Consider the following 16,919-nt stretch of genomic DNA (forward strand, 5'->3'; position numbering starts at 1 on the left):
CGGAATCTGTGCCAGTCATTGGAAGGCTGTCTCATCTTGGTGATGGGAATTAAAGGTCAGCAGAGAGTCATATTGGAAGAATACAATCCCCTTATGCAGCATCCCACACATTTTGTGCTCCACTTGCAGTGTGCTACTTTGTCTCCGCGTTCACGTTTGCCGTATAGGAAAAATAGGTTTATAGTACAGTACAGCATATTGACATGGTTGATGTCAAGTTTTCATTTCTTCATATGTTGTATAGTACAAGATGATGTTGTTTGGGATCTTCTTTCTGCTCGGAATAACACCTCACCACTAATTCCACTGGGTGACCTTGTTTCCGATGTTTTGATACACAGGCCCAGCTCATCGCCCAGTCCATCGGTCAGGCTTTCAGTGTGGCTTATCAGGAGTTCCTGAGAGCCAATGGAATTAACCCAGAGGACCTGAGTCAAAAGGAGTACAGTGACATCATCAACACACAGGAGATGTACAACGATGACCTCATACACTTTTCCAACTCTGAAAACTGCAAAGAGGTGAGTAAGATTTTAAAATATTACTAATAATAATAATCTTGTCATTTGCTACTGTACTCATCCTAACTAATTAATTGATGATGACTTTTTGAAACAGACACACTAAAAGACTCTAATATTGCGGATGATTCTGTAAAATGAGCTCAAAGTGTGTCAATTTATGCCTCTTTTTTTTTTTTTACGACCGTATTTGCTCCTTGGCCCTTGATGATTACAAGCATTGATACATTTTCTGCTCTATGAGCAGAGAGACTTTCCACACAGCTGATACACATAGCATGTGCATGTTTGTTTGAAGCTGCAGGCAATATGAGCCAGCAATTAAGCCTCCTGGACAACTTGCTTTATTTAAATGCATCTTCTGCTGTAAACAACTGCAGAAAGCCATTGTGACCATTTAGCTTGGGTGACTACGTAATTTGCGATATGGCAATCTTAAGTAACATACTGTACTGTACGTGTATAGGGTAAGGCGTTGTTACTATCATCTGTCTGTCATTGTTACATTTCCTTGAATTTTGTATTAATACTGAGATGATTTAGGCAGGCAGCCCGAGCAATTCATGTTGTCTTCATATGTTTTATTTTAGGCTATAAGTTGCAGATATAAAGGACACGCTTGTATTTTACAATATTTATTCTAATCTTTTTAAATGAATTGCTGTACTGATTACATGACATTCAGATTATGAAATCCGGAGCTTTATTGACTATCTAACTGGCAGTTACAACGTCCAATCAGAGCGCCAAAACAACATCCCCTTTGTAACAATGACAAAACCTGTTTGTTTTTTTTTCCAGTGGCACATTTTCTTTGCATAAGAAATTAGCATGTGAGCGTGACATTGCACAGAAATGCGTGAATCTCACGTTTAATGTGTTAGTGTTGACAGCTCTGATTAATATAATATGAAATATTTATCATTGGAATGTTACTTGTTTGTTTTCATAATAGAGTCGTGGGTTTTGACTTTAACTTTTGTGGTCTGAAGGTTCTCAAAATTTTATTACAGCCTACATTAGTGTCAGTGATTTTTGTTTGAATAAGGAACTGTGGCTCTGGAGCCACATGTGGCTCTTTAGTCCTTCTCCTGTGGCTCCCCATGAATCTCTAAAAAAAAAGTAGAAATTAGTAAAAAATAAAAATAAATAATATTTTATAATTTTTAGACAAAATCATCTTTAAAATAATTAATTATTTAGATTATTTTATTTAATAATTGAATATTCATAAATGTCAGAATCCAAACGTTTAAGTTGTCAGAAAAAGAGATGATAGATAGATGAAAACGTTTTTAAAATACCTAAACATGTCCAAAAGGTGATCATAAAAATGTCCAAAAAGAGGAAAAACAAAAAAATACCATATAATGTACACACAATTGCCATAATGTATTTTTAAAAAGGCAGAAAAGAAAATGTTCAAAAAGTAACCATAAAATGTTCAAAAACAAAAGAAAAGCAGAAAATTACCATAAAATGTCTAATGTCCTAAAACAAAAGAAGAAATCCCTAAAATTACCATTTAATGTACACAAAATTGCCCAAAAAAAGTCAGAAAACTTTAAAAAGTAACAATAAAATGTCCAAAAAGCAAAAGAAGAAAACCCAGAAATGACCATAAAATGTCCACAAAATTGTCAAAAAGTCAGAAAATTGATAGTAAAAAGGTAGAAACAAATGTCAAAAGATAGCCATAAAATGTCCCCAAAAAAGGAAGAGAGTCAGAAAATGACCATAATGTGTTTATAGAATTGCCAAAAATGTCAGATACCTGGCAGAAATGCAGAAAAGTCTAAAAATACTTCAAAAACTAAGTCTAAAGTCCCTGGACTAGACTAAAGACAACTATGAGCATATGAACTGTCGCTAATGTCCCATCAGGACTTTGTCTTCCTCCACGGATGACAACGACTGACCTCTCCTCTGCTCTCATCCGCAGCTGCAGCTGGAGAAGAGCAAAGGCGAGATCCTCGGCGTGGTGATTGTGGAGTCCGGCTGGGGCTCCATCCTGCCCACTGTCATCTTAGCCAACATGATGAACGGCGGACCTGCAGCACGCTCGGGCAAGCTCAGCATCGGAGACCAGATCATGTCCATCAACAACACCAGCCTCGTGGGGCTGCCGCTCGCCACTTGTCAGGGAATCATCAAGGTACACGGAAACAACGCTCAATCACAAATGAGACCGAGAGTTTCTTTGTTGTTCCAAACATTGAATTGTATGTTTGTTTGTTTGTGCGTGTTCAAGGGCTTAAAGAATCAGGTTCAAGTGAAAATGAACATAGTCAGCTGCCCTCCTGTTACCACTGTCCTCATCAAGAGACCCGACCTCAAGTACCAGCTGGGATTCAGTGTGCAGAATGGCATCGTAGGTGTCAGCAACACCTTTCTTTTACCTGTCTCATATTTTTCAGACAATATTGCGCCTGCGAATAAATGTTTACTCAAGAAAGCCCATCATCTTCGGAAAGATCACTTCAATGTAAATTAAAACTTTCATAGCTTGGAAACACTTTCTCTAAGGATCCCCCCCTTTTGTGTTGCTTCGACTTTAGATTTGCAGTCTAATGCGGGGAGGTATCGCAGAGCGAGGGGGGGTCCGAGTGGGCCACAGGATCATCGAGATCAATGGGCAAAGCGTTGTGGCCACAGCACATGAGAAGATCGTCCAGGCCCTCTCGAACTCGGTTGGCGAGGTGACACGCACACACAACGTGCACGTGCGCACACACACACACATGATACATGGCTGATTTTTGTTTTCTTGTTTGTCTTTTAGATTCACATGAAGACTATGCCTGCAGCCATGTTCCGACTCCTCACAGGCCAGGAGACGCCTATGTACTTATAAAGTCATGAACAGACTGCCATGAAATCTTGTATAAATTCACAGATGGATTCATTTCCACATCTCTTCATTGACACTCGCAGCAGTCATTTTGTTTATTCGGTTCCCATCTGAAGAGCTGAACAAACTGTGTCAATGTTTTTATTTCTGTTTCTTTGTTTTGTCTGTGCTTTTGTGTCCCTTCAATGAGATGGAACGACTTGCTGGTACTGAGTGAAGGCCTCACATTTGGTTTTATATTCATGCACAGATTGCAATATATTCGACTATACAGCCTGCAGTCTAAGAACAATTGGGTCAAAAATGCATCCAAATTGGGTCAAAAAGAGACAGACTCAACATTTTAGGTTGTTTAATTAACCCAAAACATTGCGTCATATAACCCAAAAACCAACCCAAGGTCAAATGAATAACCCGCAAATCAAAACAAAAACTTGTTGTGTTTGTGGGTTATTAATTTAATTTGACCCAACATTTAGCGCGAAATACCTCAAAAAGTTGGGTTGGTTCCTCTTTGACACAGTTCAATTGGGTTATTCAACTAACCCAAAAAGTTGGGTCAAATGAATAACTCACAAACCAACCCAAAAATGTGTTTGATTTGTGGGTTAGTAATTCAATTTGATCCAGCATTTGGGGATAAATATATGAGAATGTTGGGTCAAATAAATAACCCACAAAATAACCAAATGTTTGGGTTGTTTTGTGGATTATTAATTAAATTTGACTCAACATTTAGCGCTAAATACCTCAAAAAGTTGGGTTGGTTTGTTCCTTTTTGACCCAATTCAATTGGGTTATTCAACTAACCCAAAACGTTGGGTCAAATGAATAACTCACAAACCAACCCAAAAATTGGTTTGATTTGCGGGTTATTAATTCATTTTGACCCAGCTTTTAGGGCTAAATACATGAGAACTTTGGGTCAAATGAATAACCCACAAAAAAACAAACACGTTTTGGGTTGTTTTGTGGGTTATTGATTTAATTTGACCCAACTTTTTGGGTTAAATAACTACAAAAGTTGGATTAGTCCACCCTTGACCCAATTTGGGTTATTTTTGACCCAACTGATTTTAGAGTGTGTATAGATTCATTGCAACTGTTTATTTATTGCCCATATTAATACTCTTAAAAACGTGACAACAGGTGATGTAAGGAACTCTGGTGTAAATAGTTGACTCAAATGTGCTGTTAAGTGAGACACAGACAAGTATGGCAAGAACATTAGTTGCAGGAAACGCTAATGGTTGCCATTTAAAGCAGAGGTGTTTGTGTTGTAAAGAATGGATGTAAATATTCTAAGTTAATATAAAATACGTGTGAATGAAAGTGGTATGCATCACGGACTTAAGGGAGAAATGCCATAAACTGTACTTTGGTTTAACTTGATGGCAATACACACAAAAGGCCGAAGACTTTTCTACAGTATATCTCATGTAAAAACACATACATTTAAAGAACAATAACAAAACTAGTAAGATGCATCAATTCTGCTTTTGATATCAGTTACTTAGTTGTATAGGGGAAAATATTCTTCTGTCTGCTTCCTGTTGTGTATGTTGATCTTTGGTGTTCCTGACTGAAACTCATGCAAACAATGAGTGGACTGTGAATGTAATGTGTTGTGTGAGCTGTCCCATTGCCATAGCAAGTATTAGAATGTCTGTACATAAAAACAAACGTGTCTGCTATTGTGCTTATCATCTGAAGAGAAAACAGTGAAAGTCACCGCAAACGTCGTCCCCACTTGAATGTTTGCTTTGGATCCTGGGATGAAATGACCAAACTATGAATGACACTGTGACAGTGAAAGCCTTACAACAGAGTAACGCTTTTAGCAATGCACAGCACACTGTATTCCACTTTAACCACAGGAGTGAACATTATTGGTGTGCATGCCTTGTAATGTAATATCATGTCATTGTGGCAAGATAATAAAATCAGAGCTAAACCCGGCTGCTTTTGTGGGTCAAATAAACAAGTGTGGCTCATTCTATACTTCGGTTTGGACTTTGCATCTTCGCAAACTCTGGTTGTGAGGGTGCTCTGACTTTCTCCAAATTCTCCCACATTGAATCGAAATTGAGTGAGGAGTTGTTTCTCCTGGGTTTGAATGGGAATTAATTTGCTTTTGTTTGTCTATACAGTTTGTGCTCTACACTAAAAACAGTTACGTTTAAAAACAAAAACAAAAAATCCCAATTTGGGTAAAAAATAAACCAATCTACCACTCGGGTTAGTTTGACCGAACACTCAAGGTGTCTTTAATAGTAGTACATATATTTTGATTTTTAACGACAGGCCAGGGTACTAACGTACGACTACGAGGTCACAGTGTGCTATAAACTGAAATGTGCACTATTAAATGCATTTTGCTTGCTAGGCACAAGAAGGCAGCCTTAGTTAGTTGTTATTTATTAGATTGCTTTATATTTATGGCTCACAAGTTATAGGAGACATTTCGTGTACGTACATGAATGGAATGTAAGTCACCAAGATGGCCAATAGATGTCACCGTTGTTTCCACTCACAGCCTATTTTTTAAGTTTAGGGGTTGTAATGTCCTGTATTTTATAGTATTTGGTTATACTTGGACGATCAATAATAGTAAATAAAATACTAAACGGCAAATGCACCATCAAGGGACTTATTCCACCAAATGCGTCAAACTCTACTTTGTATACATCCTCTCTGGCTTTAACTTAAAAAATGTACTTAGCCACTACAAGTGTTTTCATGCTTATGTTTTAAGTACATGTAGATCAGTGCAACGTGTTTTTAAATTAATTGTTTTATGTATGGCCTGCGAATATTTTTTTGCGTGCAGTTTGCTTTAAACATACCGTTTACAATAAATACAGAGACATTATTTTCAATGTTCAAACCAATGAACTTTAATTTGATGACTGCGATCATGTTCCCAAACAGTCGATATTGTTTAATCAGTGTTCCGCCACCTTTTCCAGTGTCAATCGCTCTATTTTGCACCACAGCAAGTTACATGGTTGTTTTTCAAGCGGGGACTGAACAACACCCTCCATACAGTTTCGAATTTGATGCTCTAGCTCCCCCTTCTGGTAGTAACTAAGAATTGCACGTGAAGTCGTACCATACAAGCGAGTAACAATATATAGCTTTAAAATCGTAAGCAGTCTAAAATCTGGTTTAAAATCAATTTGAATTATCTCCAGTCTTGGCCCTTTATCTTTTACAATTTGATGTGCTTCATGCAGTTTAGGGATTCTGGTCGTTCTGGTCACACTTTAACATGACCTTTATCCCCAGACCCTGACGTGTGGTCTCAAACGCTTGGACCGCCTGCTCCAGGGGAAAGCGGTGAGTCACCAGAGGCTTTACGTTCACTTTTCCTGACGCCAACATGGCGATGGCCATGGGCCAACTGCAAAACAGTTAACACATACATTCATTTCAACGGGAACAACGCACAAGAGGGTTAACACTTGGGGTGTTGGAAAAAAATCGATTCGGCAATATATCGGGATATTACAGCACGCAATTCTCGAATCGATTCAATATGCGGCCGAATCGATTTTTAAACATACATTTTTTATGGGAATATGCAACAAAACGTCTTACTTAGGGTTAGGATTTACACATTAAGCATGGAAGAATGTTATATTAATGGAACATTAAGCCTTAATATTTGATTTCAGTGCTGTTCAAACATGAAACCGACTGCAACCTGTTTGTTATTGTCAGTAAGCCTGAATTTTCAGATAAATAAATACATTTTCATACAAATCTTACAGTGTACATGTACAAATTTACTGATTTGTATTTTCTAAATTTGAGTAAAAAAAAAAATCGCAATAATCAATTTATAGATTTGTATCGGGATTAATCGGTATTGAATCGAATCGTGACATATGAATTGTGATACAAATCGAAAGATACTAGGCAATTCACACCCCTAGTTAACACACCCAACATCAGTTTACAGGAGAATGTTTTCCATACGTGTTGCAGTAGCGGAAGACGCCTCTGATGTCAACCTCTCTGACGGACGCGTTGATCAGAGGAATGGTGGCCATTTCTGATCCGAGTCCCACCAGTACCACGACACCTCCGGAACGGGTCGCCTGGTAGAGCATAGCTTGATCAAATGCTTTCTTCTTGTATATGCAAATATCTAAAAGTTCATTACGATGAAAGGCAACATTTGCAAGGAATTCCCCGGGTAATCAATGTAATAATTGATAGGATGATTCATTACAAAAATAATCAATCAGTGTACGTACATAGATGGCAGTTTGGATGCTGCTCTCAACGCCACTACATTCAATAGTGACGTGAGGCTGAGCTCCCAGTATGTCCTCCACCTTCTTGGCCAACTGCTGAGGTTCCTCCCCTCGCTTGACAGCCAGCTGGAAGTCTGCACCCAACTCTTTGGCCATGGCCAAACGCTCAGGGAGCACATCTGAATGTGACAAGAGAAGGTGATTCGAGAGCATTCCAGAAAGTATACGTTGGGTTTTGAAGTTACCTGTGATGACAACTTGCGAAGCTCCCATCGCTTTGGCCACAAGCAGACAGACCAACCCAATTGGCCCTGTGAGGTAGCGACAACCTCATTAAACGCCACCATAATCGATAATACATCTTTTCGCCTTACTAGATGTTCGAAAATCATGAAATGAGAGTGAAGGGCTAACGCATCATAAGTGGTCACATTTAGACTTGAATTCAAAAGCGGCTCAAAAATTAAACAGTGTGGAGGTGAAACGCTCAGTAGTGTTATAGTGATCACATGAGTTGTTGGCAAATCTCATGAGACTTCACTGTGCTCTTTTTTTTCTGATGGTGCCACAAAAGAGTGCCACAGGAGACTAGTGTTAATGAAAACGATAGTACAAGTGCATCTCAGTTGATTTTAATATTGTGGAAATTCAATTCAAAAAGTGAACTATTTTAATATATTTTTCAAATTTTTTTAGGATATAATTTACAGCTAAAGAAAAATTTACAAAGATCTTTTTTTTTTTTTTTACTAAAATAATATATTTTTTTGTTTATTTTTTAAACTACTGAAATAAATAATGATTTATCAAAACGCACCGATAATGAAAATATCAGCAGCACTAATTTTACCAAGCAAATGCTAATGTAAATACAATTATTGTAGAGTAAAACACTGCCATTCATTAGTATGCACGATACCCTTTTTTCAGACCGATACCGGTACGAGTACCAAAAGACACCGATATCGATACTAAGTAGCAACTGATATCACTTGTCCTTTTGACGCATAACATGTCCTTTAACAAACAATGACAGATCATTTTAAAGAAAAAACTGTATATCCCAATATAACATTTTTCCTTAAAAATTGAATGAAATTAATGGCAATTTTCTATTCCTCTAATTTCTACTTCCTTATTGTAAAACAGCCACAAGAGGGCAGCCGATACTGGTATCGGCCACCATCGCGAGTACCAATACCTTGAAACTCGGCTGGTATCAGTACTCGCCCATCCCGAATAAATTGCTCCGAGGAGACAGTATCTCTTGCAAATATTTCCTCGTTGCATCCCCATTACACATTTGCCAAATTTCTTCAAACGCTTTAAAATTATATTTAAAACATCGTTACGAGGTGTCAGGCGATTACATTTTTTAATCGTAATGAATTGCATGACTTCAACAGTTAACTCACGATTAATGGGAAATTTTATATTTGCTCTAAATGTAAATTATAAAATGTACAATATTTTTTTCTAAGTTGTCAAACTCTTGTTAACATAAAGTGGAAAAAAATGTTAAACTAATAGAAATATGGCTGCATCTTTTAGTCATTCATACAGTAATTTCATAATAATTCATAAATTTGAGTAAAATAAAAAAACGAGTATGATACTGATTTGTGTTGGTTATTTTTCTGCCACTAGATGGCATAATTGCATTTGTAAGACATTGGTGACAGCTCAGTGCATTTTTTCATTTCATATTAAGAGCTAATCTTTAATATGAAGTAACTTGTGAAATTCTGCAGATTTTTAAAATTGTAAAATGCAAATTGACGCCAGTCCCCACAAATATATGCATTATTATTAAATTTATTACTGCTCAATTTTGACGTGGACGTGTCTGCTGCGTTGTGACTGGAATTCCCCCATTACAGGCTTTCCAAGTAAGGGGCGGTCATTAATTGCGCATTTAAAAAATGAGTGGCGTTAAAGGAACTTAATTTAAGGCACAAATTTTGACACCACAAATAGTTAATAAAAATGTGAACATGGAGACAGTTTGAGGCAGAAAGGATTGAAGCCACTTTCCACGATTTCTGAGGAGAAAGTGTGCTTACCCGTGATCACCGCTTTTCAAAATGGATGGATGGAAAAATGTATCAAAACTAGAACCAATCACACAGAATCATCTTTTAGTCTACCATTAGCTTGTTTTCTCTCGTTAAATATTAGTCTGCTGCTACAGATGTTCATGTTCAGCCATTTTTTTCCCTTCTTTGTTGAGACACTGACAAAACAGTGACTTTCTTGTACAGGCATGATCCAGTCACACCTTTGTATCATAATTTCTTGCTCCCAAATACCATTGTTTCTATTTGTTTATGTATTCAATTAACATACCTGCTCCGCAGACGAGCACGGTGCTACCGAGGGTCACGCCGGCCCTGCGGCAGGCGTGGATGCCCACCGACATAGGTTCGATCAGAGCCCCCTCCTCAAATGTCACATTATCAGGCAACCTGCAGAGAGCAACACATTTCAAAGTGAAGAGGATGCATGCAAAGATCGAGTAAGACTCTTGCAGTCAGACAACAGGACACTGTTAGGTAATTGGTGGTGCAAAGCCGAAGGCGTCACTTGTAGCAGAAGTTGGAATTGTGCGTGTAGTATCTGCACAAGTTGCCATCATCGGGTGGCGTGGCGCAGAAGAAGATAGTCGGAGATAAATTGTAGCGCCCATTTTTGAAAAACTCGTCCATCTCTCGGGGAACACCGGGCTCAATTGCAACTCGGTCTCCTAAAAGTTAAACAAAAGAAAAAGGCACATTGTTTGTGTAAATATGGGTGTCATAACAATGGTGCAATAAGGACAATATATTACATGCAAACTAGACTAAGTGCAATTTCTGCTGAAATTGTGTGGGAATGCTACAAAGTATTAATTGTAGTTGAAAGATAAATCAATAAAAAGAAGACTTGAACCCGGGAGGCGGGAATTTTTGAAGCAAGTTATCTGAAAGTGCCCTCCATTCTTTTACATGAAAAAGTGGAACTAATGATAACAAATGGAAAAATGCCAAAATTAAATAACAAAAAACACTCAAAGGCGCCACCTAGGCATGCAGTACCCATCATTCATTTAGATGGAAAAGATGAACTATGATAGTCAGTTGGTTAGCATATGATCACTTAGCATAATTGCCATGGATACATTTGCAATGTACAGTTGGAGGTGGGATTTGAACCCGCGACCTCCTAGTTACTGGACAAGGCATTTTACCAAGTGCTCCACTGAGCAGTATCATGGGAGTGGGCGTGGAAAGTGGTACTTAGAAAAAGTTCAATGTCAGTCCCATTGAAAATGAATGGGGAAAAGTTGATATTAACGTTAAATTGTGCCAATACTGTCAGTAATGTGGGAATTGCTTCTAGCATTCCCACAATTAATTATGATTTAAGCCCAAACCAAGATAAGTTCAATGCATAGCATTTCTCTTTATTTTCTTTTGTTTAATTTTGTTATTTACTAGCTATCCTAAAAGGATCTTTTTAAAGTTTATATAAATGATATTTTCAGGGGGAAAAATCGCCATAAACCGATTTATTAGTAATTTTAGGCTTATTTTCTGATGGTTTTCCACAGATTTTGGAAGCCCACATTTGGTCAAATACAAAAGGCGAGCCAATTCCCCCCAGTGTCTTTTTTTTCAGAGGAAGATAGTAACAAGCTACATTTACTCAAGTAACTTTTGGGATAAATGGTACTTGCCAGAGTAGTTTTGATGCAACATAGTTTTAACTTTCACTTGAGTACTGTATATTAGGGGTGTGCCAAAAAAATCGATTCACATAAGAATTGCGATTCTCATTTAGTATGATCCAGAATCGATTTTAAATGACCCAAAATCGATTTTATTTCAATGATTTTATACTGTCTTGCCCTTGTTTTTGTGTGCCTTTATTGGGAGCACTGTTCATGTTGTACACGATTTGGCCGCTTGGGGGCAGTGTGGTTCCGCTCGTTCTGATACACTGTTAAGTTGTAGCCACATAGAAGCAAAAAGTCATGATCAAGTTATTCCAATAAAAGTTTTTTTTTTTTTGCAGTGTAGGATGTTAAGATGCTTCTCTGTATACATTCCTGAAGCGTTTTGTATGAATAGACGTTCTTTTGAGTGATAATGTGTGCCATGAGTAGCGCGCTAATTAGCATTAGCGAGTCAGACTGGAGTAGATCATGACAATTCTTTGCATATCTATAATATAAGGCAGAAATCATTGTCAATCAAATAATGTTCTGAATCAATAAATGAGTCTGAATCGAATTGCAGACCCAAAAATCGGAATCGAATCGAATCGTACACTACTCACAAAAAGTTAGGGATATATGGCTTTCAGGTGAAATTTATGAAAAATGTCAAAAGTTTACGCTACAGTGATATTATATCATGAAAGTAGGACATTTAAGTAGAAGGATGCACTGGTGATTTCCTCATCTCAAACAATTAATTGAAAGAAAAGTAAACAACAATGATGGGTACACCACAACCAGAAATGTCAACGTCTCAATAACTTGTCACGTGCCCTTGAGTATTATTTACCGCTTGACAACGATGATGATGCCACCTCCATGAGCTGCAGAGATGGGAAAACCAGGTCGAGAAAGTAAAAACCCTGCCAGAGTTTGGCTTTAGCCACAGGTAATGACCTCGTTTACCTGCCGGCTGAGTACAAGCAGCTGTAGCTAAAGCCAAACTGTGGCAGGGTTTCTACTTTCTGGACCTGGATTTCCCATCTCTGATGAGCTGGAGCATTGTGATTTTTGCCGTTAAGCTCCTCGTTAGAGAACAGCAACTTGTGCAAAAAGTACTGAAACGTTTAAAGGCTTAGCATTAAGTTCTGAAACTTCAGGCTTATAACTATAAGCCAAGTATTTAACAAACAAGTTGCAATCAGTTTCATGTTTGCTTAATGTTACATTAATGTTACATTCTTCCATAACTCTAAGTAAGACGTTTTGTCGAATATATCCATCAAAAATGTAATCACTCTGAGAGCACACTTTCTTTTCTTTTCTTTTTTTGAGAGAGCGCTCAGTATTGTTCATTCTGTAATCTTACTGATTCGACATGTCATCATCATTGCTCTCTCTCTTTTTTTTCTTTCTTTTTTTTTTTGTGTATGTGCGTGAGTATGTGCTCATTATTTCACCGAAAACCCATTAACAATCCCATACCGTTCACCTAAACCGAATACTTCAGAATCCCGCTAGAGTCGTGAAGTTGCAAGGAGACCCGAGGAAGGATCAAAGAAAAGAAAGCAAAGTGAAATCCAGCACCGACCAGACATCACCTACCAACCAGAATCTTTCACCAACCCCAGAAACATCTAAATTCCAACTGAGAGCACACCTTCGTCGGCCACAAGCTTCATTCATCATGAGGTGCGCTTTGCAGATTAATTTCCATCTATATTAACGGGTTTAGTTAGCTCATTGTAGTATATGTATTGTATGGCTCCTGGCTTTCAAAGTTAGTTTGGCATAATGATGCAACACAGACGCTTTCACCAGCCAGCGCAGCGCCGTGTTTTTAAGGATATTCATTTATCCATGTAACATAGTTTAGCTGTTGTGTTGATATGATTTTGCAACGACAGCAAAGAAGTGTTTGAAATCTCAAGAAAAACTAATTTTCATAAAACAACATCCATTTTTCATGCTTTTCAAGCTCGGGAAATTTCTAAAATCCAAGTCCATACTTTACAGTGAGGAATCGTGCTTATTGCCATTTCCACTGACTCACCAACTTGAAGGTGTTTGACTGCAGAGCCGACCTTGAGCACCCGTCCCGCTGCTTCATGCCCCAACACCATTGGCTTCGTCAACACAAAGTCCCCGATGCGGCCGTGCTGCCAGTAGTGCACGTCGGAGCCGCAGATGCCAACTGAGTGCATCTGGAGCAAAACCTCTGAAGGCAAACGATGACACAACCACTTTAGGGAGGGCACATGTTAGTGAACATGTACAACTGAATGGCCCCCAAAGCGGGGAAATCTTTAAACTCTCTTCTTGTGTGACAGAATACCAGCCAATAACTCAGTGGCATTTTGGTGACAAAAGAAACTAATCTGGTTTATATTAATGTACAATTCCATTAAAAGTGGATTGACTCAAGCATTGTTATATATATATATATAATTTTTTTTTTAATAAGCGTAACGGCATTTGCCTATTTTTACATTTTTCTGTGCTAAACTTATTTTTCCACTAAGTAACATAAAAATGGAGATGTGTGTGTTAAATCCTGAGATTTAATGTTTGTCATTTTGTTTTTTTCCTGATATTCATACCGCCAGTCAGGACTTAGGCATTGATGAAATAGGCATCTACTTGTTAGGGCTGACGACAACAGAGAGTAACATTAAAAACAAAACAAACCTTCAATGTACGGATGAGAGTGATTTATTGTCAAATTTGTTTTAACATTGTTACATGGTTTAAGGCCTAAATGTTCAACTTCGTATGTGTTTTGTAAACCAATTTTAGAGGATTCAAGGAATTGTATTATCATACCAACACAAATTTCCACATATTTTTGTATCTTAGCTCAGATACCTCCATGTAGTGACAATACAATACTAAACTCTTGGCTTGATGTTTTTATTATACTCAATTTTTTTTACATTTCCAATTATCCTTATATATGTTGTGTGTATATATATATATATATATATGTAAATGGTTTTGTAGTTTTTGTTTTAACAACAAATAATAAACCATCACGACACTTCTACAGTTAATGCATAATACTGTACCGTATAGTGGTTTATTTGTTTAGTGCTATAATCACTTAAATTGTGTAAATCACACTCTGTGGTGGGTGGTGCATGCCATGATCAATAACTAAGCTGCTTCGCTTGTAGGCCTACAGTACAACATTTGGAACAAAAATAAAGAAATCCTCTCCTAAAAGAACGCTGTATGTGGAATAAAAAATTGGTGACTCCATTTGAGGACTGTGTTACAAACTATGAAACTAAGAACACAGCAATATCACCATTGATAAATTAATGTCAAAGCCATGAAACGCTTTAAGATGTTTAAATGGTTAACTACAAAAAGTGTAATTTTAAAGAATACATTTCCGTACCCTTAGGACCTGGCTCCGGAATAGGGCGCTTCTCCTGGAACACGCAAACACAAACCGTTATTGTTTTGTGTACACCTTGCAACGTCTTGCCAAATAAAATACTGTACTGTATTTCTATTGTGAGACTGTACCAGTCTGAGGTCTCCCTGGGAGTGCAGCACCACGGACAGATTGTCCCCATCCATGACAGAAGCCGAAAAGACGCGAACCAAAGTCCGACAAGTGCAATGTGGAGTTTACTATCATGCTGAGTGTCAAAGTACATCAGCGCCTCCTTTCTGGGGGTTGGTACCGCAACAAAAACGCGATTGGCTAAACATGAGCGGGGCAGTCCACTATGAAGGGATGGCCAACTTTACTCATAAAATAATGCCTGCTTTCACAGGAATATTTTCCTACGCCTTGCTATTGATACTTATCTTTAAATTAAGATGGATATAACATATTATGCATTTGTTACCATTTTCCCCCGTCGATGTTGTTACTATACTGTAAGTGCAGTCGTTGCCCCTTCAAAATGTAGTAATCTCGACTCCATCTGTTTAACATGGCAGACCATGCCAAAGATGTTCTAGAAAGGAGACTGCGTACGAAGAGATGAAACTTTGCTTTGAACTTAACATACTTTTTTCTTTTTACTTAACACACATGATAAATTCCAAAGGAATGTCTTGAATGCTCTTATTTATGGCAGCTCTACAAAACTATAATGTATCGAATAGTTCTTAATTATTTGCGTTTGAACGCCTGTGCGATATTGAAGAGTTGATTGTCTCAAAGTTAAAGTGGATAACGGGACCAAGGGTAACCTAAAACACCAGATGACTGTCTTTGGACCTGGATTGGGACTTTGACTTTGGACTGCGGACCTCCACACCTCCATAGGCTCCCTCTTGGCCAATTATTCAGGACCAAAGCATCCTCCAGCCCACCTGTTTGTCTCAGACAGTCCTCTTTTACCCGTGTCACCCTAGTCTGGTTTTAAGAACGCTCCAGCCCCCTCTTGATTTCCACAACCTCAACCATTTGTGTACAACCAAAGCTGTTTATATTTAAGTCTTGTTTGTCAAGCATTTGGGTCCATAATAGTTTCCGACAGCTCTTTGTATTTGAAAAAAGCATAAAGTGTTTGTGTAGGGCTGGAAAGAAGCTGTTCCACAGCCTGGTGGTCCTCATCCTGATTCTCCGGAGGCTCCTGCCTGAGTGGAGAACATGGAAGAAGGTGTGTACGAGGTGGGTTGTGCCCTTGAATAGCTTTTTTCTCTCCATTTGCTGCTGAGGCTGTGTTTTGGGAAGGCCATTCCCCACAATCTGCTCTGTCCTTTGAAGAACCTTTCTCTGTGCAGTCGAGGTGGTGCTGTGGTCTGTTGGTCAGGAAGTCCAGGACCCACTCCCCAGTGGTGGACTGACCACAAGAAAGTACAGCTTTTGCATGTCTCTCAATTCTCCCAATAAATCAATAACATTAAAGAAAAACACAAACATAGGTAGAATCCATGTGACATGTATATCAAATAAATAAATAAAGGTCATCTCCATAAGCACAAACAATCACATGCTGACACTTTAAAGTAAGCAAAGAGCATTTAATTTCCAGTAAATTACATACAAATGGTCACTGTTGTCTCTATGACTGTTACACTTGGACACGGGAAGCAATTTGGATGGCGGTAAGACAGTCTCAGGAGCAGTTTTTCAGGCTGTACGTACTGACATCCCCTTAAGTAAACAAAGCAAATCAACAAATCAGTCTAATACTGACCTCATAAGGTAAAATAAAGATTTGTAAATGTGTCACCTGTAACAGTGTCACTGATTGGATCAACCTTTCAATCACATGTGCACTATTCAGTCTCTGATGTGCTTGCATTAAGTGGGTCAGTCCTGTTAGAATCGATTACTGCATTGTGTTGCTCTTATTATAACATTTGCAGTTAAATCCTAACAAACCCATCACTGCTGCAGTCTGCTTCCTTGGAAATGTTGGCGGCATGGTCAGCAAAACTCTTTAGGAATAACAAAGAAGCAGAAACCAGTCAATTTACAGTCATTTTCAACAGATTAGCAAGGTGCGACAACATCACCATGAGCCATCAATCACACCTGTGTCGGTTGCTGGTCATGCTCCCAAATAAGCCTTCCAATCACTTTTCTCACCGCTTAAGACACAAAGAACACAATCACTAGT

The 16,919-nt window shown here is 38.2% G+C and overlaps 2 protein-coding genes across 4 annotated transcripts in view; one reads left to right on the forward strand and one right to left on the reverse strand.

Moving 5' to 3' along the window:
- Positions 1-5,331, forward strand: part of apba2b (amyloid beta (A4) precursor protein-binding, family A, member 2b) — a 43,966-nt gene extending 38,635 nt beyond the window's left edge. For all 3 annotated transcript variants that reach the window (XM_086071339.1, XM_086071342.1, XM_086071340.1), the window contains 5 exons: positions 342-521; positions 2,464-2,676; positions 2,773-2,892; positions 3,080-3,220; positions 3,304-5,331. In XM_086071339.1, the coding sequence (XP_085927465.1) occupies positions 342-521; positions 2,464-2,676; positions 2,773-2,892; positions 3,080-3,220; positions 3,304-3,375 (726 nt within the window). In that variant the 3' untranslated portion in view covers positions 3,376-5,331. The remainder of the gene's footprint in view (positions 1-341; positions 522-2,463; positions 2,677-2,772; positions 2,893-3,079; positions 3,221-3,303) is intronic.
- Positions 5,332-6,247: 916 nt separating this feature from the next.
- sord (sorbitol dehydrogenase) lies at positions 6,248-15,011 on the reverse strand. The gene is made up of 9 exons (XM_086071452.1): positions 14,863-15,011; positions 14,732-14,765; positions 13,385-13,549; positions 10,218-10,377; positions 9,981-10,099; positions 7,880-7,945; positions 7,635-7,813; positions 7,354-7,475; positions 6,248-6,775 (listed from the first exon to the last, which is right to left on the reverse strand). Exons 1-9 carry the CDS (start codon positions 14,914-14,916, stop codon positions 6,610-6,612), a joined length of 1,065 nt encoding a protein of 354 aa, XP_085927578.1. The 5' UTR covers positions 14,917-15,011; the 3' UTR covers positions 6,248-6,609.
- Positions 15,012-16,919: the final 1,908 nt, after the last annotated feature.

Source organism: Leptonotus elevatus, chromosome 3 (genome assembly GCF_054856555.1).
Source record: "Leptonotus elevatus isolate MCC_2025b chromosome 3, RoL_Lele_1.0, whole genome shotgun sequence".
NCBI classification, from domain to species: domain Eukaryota; kingdom Metazoa; phylum Chordata; class Actinopteri; order Syngnathiformes; family Syngnathidae; genus Leptonotus; species Leptonotus elevatus.

Excerpts from the sequence above, each read along its gene's own strand:
- sord (XM_086071452.1), bottom strand. The coding sequence starts at position 14,916 with ATGGATGGGGACAATCTGTCCGTGGTGCTGCACTCCCAGGGAGACCTC. Across the intron at positions 14,766-14,862 it reads CCCAGGGAGACCTCAGACTG|GAGAAGCGCCCTATTCCGGA; the intron begins GTACAGTCTCAC and ends TGCGTGTTCCAG. Across the intron at positions 7,476-7,634 it reads GCATCCAAACTGCCATCTAT|GCGACCCGTTCCGGAGGTGT; the intron begins GTACGTACACTG and ends ATGCTCTACCAG.